The sequence below is a fragment of the Dinoponera quadriceps genome, unplaced genomic scaffold (assembly GCF_001313825.1).
Source record: "Dinoponera quadriceps isolate SergipeBrazil2010 unplaced genomic scaffold, ASM131382v1 scaffold848, whole genome shotgun sequence".
NCBI classification, from domain to species: domain Eukaryota; kingdom Metazoa; phylum Arthropoda; class Insecta; order Hymenoptera; family Formicidae; genus Dinoponera; species Dinoponera quadriceps.
In genome coordinates, this window is record NW_014555128.1 from 90,948 (window position 1) to 100,880 (window position 9,933).

The 9,933-nt window shown below is 53.1% G+C and overlaps 1 protein-coding gene across 3 annotated transcripts in view; it reads right to left on the reverse strand.

Annotated features, from left to right (window-relative positions):
- Window positions 1-8,992: 8,992 nt before the first annotated feature.
- LOC106743025 (dachshund homolog 2) overlaps window positions 8,993-9,933 on the reverse strand; it is a 219,268-nt gene continuing 218,327 nt past the window's right edge. For all 3 annotated transcript variants that reach the window (XM_014616493.1, XM_014616494.1, XM_014616492.1), the window contains one exon: window positions 8,993-9,126. In XM_014616493.1, coding sequence (XP_014471979.1) covers window positions 9,074-9,126 — 53 coding nt within the window. In that variant the 3' untranslated portion in view covers window positions 8,993-9,073. The remainder of the gene's footprint in view (window positions 9,127-9,933) is intronic.

Consider the following 9,933-nt stretch of genomic DNA (forward strand, 5'->3'; position numbering starts at 1 on the left):
CCCCCGTAGAAGAGGGCCCTCGCCCTCTCACGCACCGGTGCAACGAGCGATCGTAATCGCGCCGATCGGAACGAATCGGGATTTCGGGGCTTCGAATTTTCTGCCGCGTATAATTGGCCGTTTTTCGCGGTGAATCGAGTATTCCGCTAACCGCGGGCGTCTTCCCTCCGGAAGGGCGAAGACGACGGCGGAAAGAGAGGAGCGAGACGGAAGAAGAGCAGGGAGAGAGGAAGAAATCGGAGGGACGCGTAGAGCGAGAGGGAGAGAGGGGGATGTGGATCGAGCCGAGGGCTCTTTCGAGTTTTGAATAAATTTGCATTGCCATCCCGCCCTCGTGCCGCATTCCAAGCGAGTTAGTTTAGCGAGCGTTCTTCTAGCGTAAGACTCGTTTGCCGCGTACGCCCGTGTGTGCCGTCTCTCTACACACGCTCCTCTCTCTTTCTTTCTCTCCCACATCCCTTGGTGGTGCCGCGCCCTGCGCTCCGAGGAGCAAGACGAGAGGAGGAAATTTATTCCGTCGTGGAAGCCGCGCGACATCGCCGTCGCGCGACGTCCGCGCGCAATAAAATCGTGACAAACTTTACACGCGAAGCCGCGCGCTATTTTTCCGCCGCGGCGAGAGCCGATCTCGGACGTCGTCTTCTCGCGTCGAGCACGCGTTCTACCTTTTCGCGGGGAGAAAAGGCCAGGGGGACTCGCTAAATTTTAACTCGAATCGCGCGGGGGGGAAAGTTTGGGAAGGGTGGAATATGTCGAAAGCGAAGAAACTTGAGCGTCGAGTACGCTGTACGTTTCATTAGGTAGGCGAAACGACGACGTTCCTCGCTTCGGTGTCGGATGCATTGATTTTCGTTTACCCGCCTCTCTCGTCCCCGCCGCCGTCTCCTCCCAACGGGTCCCTTCTGCTCGTGAACACCCCCCTAGGGGAGGGATGTTTCGTTATTTAAACAGATTAGCGATACGCTGGTCCCAGGAGAGCATCTTATGTGTTTCCGATGCGGTCCTCGTTCCAGAAAATTAATCCTTCTTGGAGACTTGCCGTCCAAAATATCCTCCTCAAACATCGCGAACTCGCGCGTCATATTTTATACTCGAATCCGCAGTGTATTCCGCGAAAGTTTAGATATTAAAAACTGATGGAGCTTCTTCTTGCCCCGGAGGACGCGCCTACTCGGTGTGGAATTTTTATTAAATTCCGAACCAAATTTCACTTCTCGCACAACGAACACGCGCGGAGTATGACTTTATATTTCCGCACACGCGAGTGCATTTAGGCTGAGCAAGGAGGACTGTCGTTCTCCCCGCGGCCGAACCCTTCAATTACGCATTCGCGATCCGACGCAGCGCCGAGATAATCGGGATGCGAGCGGGGCGATCGCGAAAATCGTCGGGAAGAGAAAGAGGAAAGAAAAGAAGGACGGCACAGAGAGAGAGAGAGAGAGAGAGAGCGCGTTCCCCGATGTGCCGAATAATTACCCGATACTCTCAGGTACCGAATTGACGCCGTCGAAAAGTGCTTCCCCCGGCCCTTTAACGGTTCCGTCAAGGTCTCCGCGGTTTCCTGCGCACGAAGTTTCGGCGAAACTCCACGGCATAAGAGGATCGTTCCCGGGCAGAATCAGCTCTCGGAACCAATTCTCTAATACAAATTCATGAACGTCCTAGCGTTTACCCTCCATTAGAGGGAAGCGCAATCAAAACGGACTCTCCTCGATGGACGACGGCGGGATCCGGCCAGCTGTAAATCAAACTACGAAATTCCTCGTGTCTGCTCGCGCGGCGTTGGGAAGTGTTGAGCATGGACGGAGGAGCCCCTGCTCTTTCCTCTCCTCCTTCTCACCCTCTCTCGGTCGCTCGCTCGCTCTCTCGATGCGCAAGGGTGTAATTATGCGTCCGTGGGTCCGAGCCAATCGCGCGAAGGCCCCTCGAAGACGCTCTTGGCGTCTCCGCGCGCTCGATCCCGCTCGTTCTCGCGCGTCGAAGATGTCTTCGTCCTCGTTCTCGACGGCCCCCTCGACGAGAAAAAAGAGAGAGAGAGAGAGAGAGACAGCCCTGGCACGGACCGTGACCGAAATAGCGAAAAACGAAAGATTCCCTTCCGCTCGTTTGCACTCGGATCGGTAGATAACGAGGCAGCCGGTAAACGACCTTCGACATCCTGTCCTCTCACCCGAAAGCCCCCCGCGTCTTGCCGCGAAGAAGCGTCGCCCTTCTAATCCGACGTTCGTCCGGTTCGATTTTGATCCGGATCGCGGGACCGAGAGGAGAACACGCGGTAACCCGGTGCGCCGGGGGTATCGCATTACTGCCGAAGGATTTATCTTCGTCGCAGCGGGAGGAGGAAGAGAACGACGACGAGGAGGACGACGTCGCCGCCCGGAGTCACGTTGTCCCCTCGTCGCTGCGCGCCGGGTTCATCGGGTGTGTTGTGACGCGAGAGTCCCGCGTACACGACGATTCATCTCGTCCGTCCCGACACTCTGATTACTGGTTTCATGCTCGTGCAAGAATCGAACCCCTGCCGTCTCATCGCGCGCCCCGTTACGCGCGCCCGCGCTCGCTCGCTCGCTCGCTCGCCCGTTCTGTTTTTGCATTTAGTCTTCGCGGAAGCGTAAATTAACTCCTTTGAGATTTTTTGCTCGCCTCCCACTTAGATACGGCACTTAAGGCTATCGCGAACGAGAGGAGGAGGGAAATGGAGAGACTGAGCGAGAAAGAGAGGGGGGGAGGGGAGAGCCTTGCACCGCAACGTGCAACGGGGTAACAACGGCGGGCTATTCTGCCGCCCTTCACAGCTTGACGTTACAAAGTGTGTGTTTTACCTCGTGTGCGTAGCCCGCCATTGTGCACCTCGCGTATCCCCGATCCGCCTGTCAAAGTATTATTCTTGGAAATTCTCATTCTCTCGAGACGCTTTTTGGGCCCCGGACAATCCGTTCGAAAATACGCCCGTGGGCCTCGCAATTACCGAGATGTCCTAATGGATCTCCTTCGGAGGCGAAAAACGACGGGATTTCAACGACTTCCAATCTCGATGGCGCACGTACGGCCGAAGTACACGTGCACCTCATGCGTGAAAAGTCGATGAGATACGGCGAGTCGCCGGAAAGTGTCGAGACGGCTCGTTCCCGACGCGCTCTCGCTTCCCCCCGCGAATTTGTCTTTCGTTTTTGCCCGGACGACCCCATTGGTTCGTGAAGTACGAGCGTCTCTTCGGGGCGGACGCGCCCGAGGTTCGGTAAGAGCGTTTAGCATAATTCGAGGACGCTGCGAGGGTCCCACCGTCACCTTGCTCGTCGCCGACAAAAATGCCTTGTTTTGCTCCGCTTTAACTCTCCTCGTTAACCGCGGTGACATCTTGACGAAAGGGCAGGCCGGAAAATAAGAACGGTAAAAACGGCGGTGAGCCGCGAAGGATCCCGCGGGACGCCGGTATTTTTCTCGCGAGAGTGCGTGAGCAACACCGGACCGTCGCTCAAGATGAAGAATCGCGCGAGTCCCCAAAGATCGTCGTGTTTCCGTTCGTGAAAATTACGACGGCGACTAGAAACTTTTCCCATGGTCCAAGTCGGCTCCATTTAAGGTTATACCATCGAGTCCTGAGAAATCATGTAACGCTGTGTGGTAATTTATTATTAAGGATTTATTATTAATCAAGATTCATTATATCTCCATCAAGTTATGTTATTGAATCTCTATTACTATTTGCCTCAGGTGACGGAAAGGATTATGATTAGATTAGGATTCATAAAAAGAAGGAAGTGCTAAAATAGTGAAAAATACTTACAAAATAGAGAAATTGAAGGACAAATATTATTAGAATTAGACGACTTTCGACTTTAATAATGCAAATAATATATATAGAAACAGACATTGTATTATCAAAGCCTAAAATCGCTCAATTCTCAATACAATAACAATATTCGTAATACATAACAATATTCGTACTTCGATTATATATATATATAAGGTAACTTTTTGTCAAGCTGAAGTATGTTACAACCTTTCAAAGGTTTTTCTTATTAGATTTTTATTAATACATAATTAGATTTACCATAGCAAAGATTGCCTTGAGTTCACTTGGCCAGAACCTTGTATAATATCAGGTGACAATTTCTAGTCGGGACTTCGAGGCGATGCCGCGTGAGCAGCTGCGCTGAATGGAAAGCCGCGTTCTCGGTGCCCTTTCGATTTCTCTTCGCCCGCATTTCGAACTCTCGTCGGAAGGAGAACCGCTCAATGGTTGATTAAGTAACAGTGGCCTCTAATGATAGCCCCCTAATGATAGCGTATATCCCGGTGCGCATGGATTTCACTGTACATTTAATTACAGCAAGACGCGCACGCTCGCGCTCGATTCGCGGACGAACGCGTTACCTAGTTGCCCGATTACACCGGCGACGAGAGTGTTCCCTCGGCAGGCGGAACTCTTCGCGTGACGCAATCTCTCCCACCGCTGGAGCGCGATATGTTTATTAAGAGATCGTTAAATGGCCCGTTAATTTTCCCGGCTTATCCCTCGGTGTCTCCTTTCTTTTTTCTGTCCCGTCCGAAAGCCGACGCTCCTGGAACGTGCGATACTTGCACGATCACCATTTCACCGTGTCGAGATTTCATTCTCGTCGTCAAGAAGTCGGCCGCGCGGCACGAAGTAACGCGAGTCGTAAAGAGAGCGCGCGTCGGCCGTTGCGACTCTAATTAGAAGGGGCTCCGTCGTTTCCGCCGGACAAATTAAGCTAATCGGTCGCGACGGCAAAGCAGACGGGGGAGAGAGTCCGCGCGATACTCCCGGCAAGGGCGACAGAGTGCGGCTGTTGTTCCCGGATAAAGACGCCAAAACGCGAGCGCGCGCGTCTCGTCGAGGGTGAAGGAAAAGTGCGACCCTCGAGGTCGTAGGAGATGGAAGAAAAAAGTTGGAGAGCACGAAATTAGTCGTACTCGCGGCGAGGAGCATTAGACGCGCCCCGGGGGCTCGCGCGGCCCCGTTTTATTCGATAATTATGCAAATGCCGGAATGATTGTCGGGCAATATGTCCTCGGAATAAAAGTGCCGGAGCAATTCGGTTATCTTTATGATTTCGGGTCGTCGAAGGGCGGCGGAGGAGAGAAACGGCGCGCGCGAACGCGAGGGCTCGTCAATCCTCGGCGACAAGAGTCAAGCCCTTCATTTGCATCGAAACGCGGTCCCCCTTCGCGCGTTTCTTACTGGCGGGCGCAAATCCGACGACGCACCACGATCGATGTCCGTTTTCTCGAAGTCGCAGCGTCGATATCGTCGTGTCGCACGATTGCACGAAAAGAAATGATCCAGATACTTTTATGCAGCCTCCATCACGCTCCGCGATTATCCAACATTGACAATGGCATTAAAGACGTCTAATTAAAGTAGTAGTAGTATACAATGAATTTGTTTTAAATTTGTTGAAAAATTTGCGCTACATATAGATGTAAATATGATCCAATTATTGGCCCAATTAGAAAGCAATTGACCAAAGCTGAAATATTCGCAACTGAAAATGACGCTTTTTACGTGCTCTTTGAGGCTAGTATTTTTAATTTTTATTTTTTATTTCAAACGGACATTTTATTTAGGTAATAAAATACATGTATAGGAACGTAATTTTGCTTGATAAATACTGAATTTATGGATGGCTCTTTAGATGCGCCACTGAAAACATGGCATTCAGCGCTACTACTACTACCTTAACACGCTGGGAAACGAGCAATCAAGGGCCCGACGCGGCGATTTCGTCGTACAACTGAATCAATTAAAAACCCCGTCGTTCATTGTGCCTGAAGTTGCGCGCTTATGCGATGTATTATCGTTATTTACTATTAAAATATATTCCTCGCACCGAAAGGGTGGAGCCTGCCTCGACCAATGGGCTGTCGTCGCGTGCCTCGAGTCGTTACGGAACCCGCAAATTGATAAGAATGCATCGTCGTGTACCCTTCGGCCCTTTATTAGCCCTCTCTTGCCCCGCCGGGGCGAAGATGTCGGAGTACATTTTTATTCGCACCCAGGGCGATTGCCTTATCGCCGCAGTGCCCGTGCGCTGCGTCTGTTCTCGACGCGTCGTTTCAAAAGGCTTCAAAATTCCTTTATTTTCTAAAAGAGACCCTATCGCGCGTACGGAGAATACACTTTTCTCTCTCTCTCTCTCTCTCTCTGTTGTCCGGCCAGTTGAAAAACTCGAAGTAGCTCGGATCCGTCGACAATGGGGATTTTTTCTCCAAGGTGTAAAAATTTTGATGGGGAATGAGGGGAGAGTTCTTTGGGTACTCGACGGAACACGCAGAACCTGAGAGAGAAAAAAAGAACGGATGCTTCGGGATCGAGATTGACAGGTAGCAGGAGAGAGAGAGGAGGGGGCGGGGGAGGGGTTCAAGACGCAGGGAACAAAGAGGAAATGGGAGGAGTCGCATGATGACTGAACAAAGTCCGATAAGTACAATAACAACTATTTATTTATAGGTAATAATGCTGAATTACAATGAATACACTTCTTGCCTCGATACTAGATTGTATAAGTCCGGTCGCGAAATCGGCGCCGCTGGTCGCCGTCGCCGTGACTCGCAGTGGCGACGACGGTTCTTCCCCCCTTTTTCCCCAACCCCCGTCCCGCAATCCTCCCTCGCTCTTGTGCTCGCACGCCACCCACCCACACCTCGTTTCGACAACCCCTGGACTCGAAATCGCTCATCCTCGAGCGAGAACCGCCGATCGACGATCGTCCCGACATCCGTCGTCTGCACCGGGATGAAATGAAGCGGTTAAATCGGAAACGATTCGATGCCCTTCTCGACTGCTACCTGGGTTTGTGCGCGATTGTCGCGGCTGACCGACCGCCGTCGACGCCTTTTGCTTCGTCTCACGTGAGAAATCGGTTCGAGAGTGAGAGTTGGATAGATCGTCGTCGTATTTTTCCGTCTTGAAAGTTAATTTGTACTATCTGGCGTCGGTGGAGGTTCACGTCGCGCGACCGTCGTTGCCGATCTCCCCCCCCCCCCNCCCCCCCAACCCCCATGGGTCCCTCCGGCGGTTCTCGATCGCGAGGAGACGCGTTCGACCTGCTTCGCGCGCTCGCCGATTACCCTCTCGGCTCTCTGCTGCCTTCCCCTGTCAATCGGTAGCGGCGATGGCAAATACGGATCAGCTATCGGTGGTTAAATTCTCGTTTCTCTACGTTTAGCATCGTCTTAACGGGCTTTAGCTGGTACGATACTAGACACTATGATTATGTGAACTTTACAACACAAGAACCTTACGGCAAAAGACTTTGTACATGGATCTTAAATACGGGGGACCGCCCTCCCCCCTCTCCCGGGGAAATATCCTCCTCGGCGCTCTCCTCGCCCTGCGCGTCGACGCGCCCGCCGCATCCGCCGAAACGTTGCGTCTCTCCCTATACCGGTGATTCTCGTCCCTTTTCAGTCCTCTCTCGCCGCGGATCGCGCGCCGAGGGATATTTCGCCGGACTCTCCGGGCGGTCAACGCAAACGCGGGACACACGCAATATGGATTAGACTTACTTGTTTCGGTAGTAACTAAGTTATTTATATAAATAAGGTGTTACGATTTTTAAGACGCTAGGAGAGAATCCTCCGTTGTTTCCACTTTCGTCTCTCTTTCTCTCTCTCTCTCTCAGTAATCTCTTTCTCTCCCTCCCTTTCATACGCACGCACACGCACACACACGCACATTCTCTCTCTTTCTTTCCTTCTATTTCTTCCTCTCGCCCTTTCTCTCCCTCGCAGCCTCCCTATGTCCCACGCTCTCTCCCTTTCGCGCTCGCTCGCTCTCGCATTTGCTCGTCGCGTCATTCTTTCTCTCTCTCTCCCTTTCTCTCGTTTTATTTTTCTATGATACAGCGCTCGAGTCGCGGCTCTCGCTCCGCGCCGGAGACCAGAGGAGAGTCCCGTGTCGCACTTCTGGTTCCGCTTTCGGGAGCATTTTACAAAAAAGGCGGGCGCATTCTCGGCGCTGCGATGCGCGCACCGCGCCTTCGTCCGACGAGAGAACGGCGGTTACCGGGTCGGCCGTCGCCGGAGACGCCGGTCCCGGGATGTCGAGCGGCTCGGTCGCGACGGGGGCCCGCGACTCGACTTTCGTTTCGCAATTGGCGATCGGAACGCCCCGCGTGGCCGCGCGCGGCGACGTGTAATAATATTAATAATGATAATAATACTCGAAATCGGCGCGCCTCGCGATGCGCGGCGGCGACGTGGCGCGCCCGATCGCCGGAATCTTAAAAACGATTAGCTAATTAACTCGCTCGATAATTAGGAGATAGGTACCTCTAGGAACGCATGCACGCGCGCACGCACTCTCCAGCAGTCTTTAGAAATATGCCTCTCTTCTCTCCCGTTCCTGTCTCTTTCTCTCTCTTCGCTTGGTATCGGTGTATCTGTGTATGTGTGTACGTATGCATGTAAATAGGTGTGTATAGCCCTCCCCGATCCCTCTCACTGCCCCTTGTTTGCGATCGTCTCGATACCGCGAGAGTCACGCGATCATCATCATTCGCGGGTAATCGATGGTACGTAACATATAGAGAATGTCTCTTCCTCCCTCTCTCTCCCTCCCCCTTCGTTTCGTCGTCATCGTCGTCGAACGAACGACGCGACTCCTACGGTCGCCGCGCACGCAAATCGAGAAATCTCGGGGAAACGCGGCGCATCTACATCGCGTCGTTGATATGTGTGCGACCGGTCCGCGTGGACCGATCTCCTCCCCGACCCGAGGGCCCCGTCCTCCGCCGGGTGAAATCCCTCTCGTCGGCGATCTTGTCCGGGATTGAAAAGAAAACGCGACGTACGATCATCTCTCTCGCGCGCGCATTCATTCGCCGACCTGTGTGTGAGTCTTCGCGGACACTCGTCACTCGGAGCTACGAGAGTCGTCGTCCGACCATCTCTCATCGCGACTGTTCCTCAAGATCTTTCGCGTTTCTCGTTGTGTGTAGGTCCGGCTCCTCGCTTTCGAGTCGCGCCCTCTTCGCCCGATCGATCACTCGCTCCGGCTGTTCGCTGCACGCTCTGTCTGCCCTCGCCTGCCCTCGTCCGGCCTCTTCTAGGTCGCGCTCGTGAACAGAACGGAGTTCTTGTAGTAACCCGTTCGCGACTCTGGAACAGAAAAGCGATTCGCAGGTGCACTCTGGGAGTCCGTGCTCAACACCATCGATTAACGTCGCGCGGTACTTGATGCTAAACGCGACCGACTGTCTCTTTCAAGAGAGAGGGTCGCGATCCTTAATGGGAATACGAGAGGGAGGGAGGGTGGGAGTCGTGTCTCACGGATGAAGATGCGTGCGGGAGATGAATGGTCGTGGGCGTAATTCCGCTACGGAGCGATTCGGTAGGTGGACCAGCTGGGTCATTCGATGATCGTTCGTTCGGAAGAGGCGCCGCTCACTAATTATCGTTGGCTCTCGAGACGTAGATGAACGCGAGGTGGATGAAGAGATGGACGAACCGAGCGGAGAAAAAGGGTGAAAGGGTGGGGAGGGAGAGAGACAGAGAGAAAGAGTCGGGCCCTATCGCGCGGACGCGCGCGCGCCTTCGTAAATACGAGACCGGCCGAGTCATCGGCCTTAGCGCGCGCTCCTTTGTGATCGAGCCGCCACTCTACTTTTTATCCAACTGTCGCTTATGATTGAAAATCACTATACGTTAATAGTCCGCGTGATTCGGTTTACTCGTTTCTCCGCGCCCACTATCGTCCCGGACCTCTTCAATCTCAAGCCGTTCCGGCCCTTCCACTTTGTTTGATTCAACATGCACGCTTATCATTATCTTCTCCTTTCGGTCGCCCGTCAAACGCTCAATAGGCAGGGAATTTTCGTATAATCTGCACCGAGAGAGAATCGCGCAACATTTTTATTCCCGCTCTCCGACACAGACCGTCGCATATCAACCGTCTCTGCCTTCTGA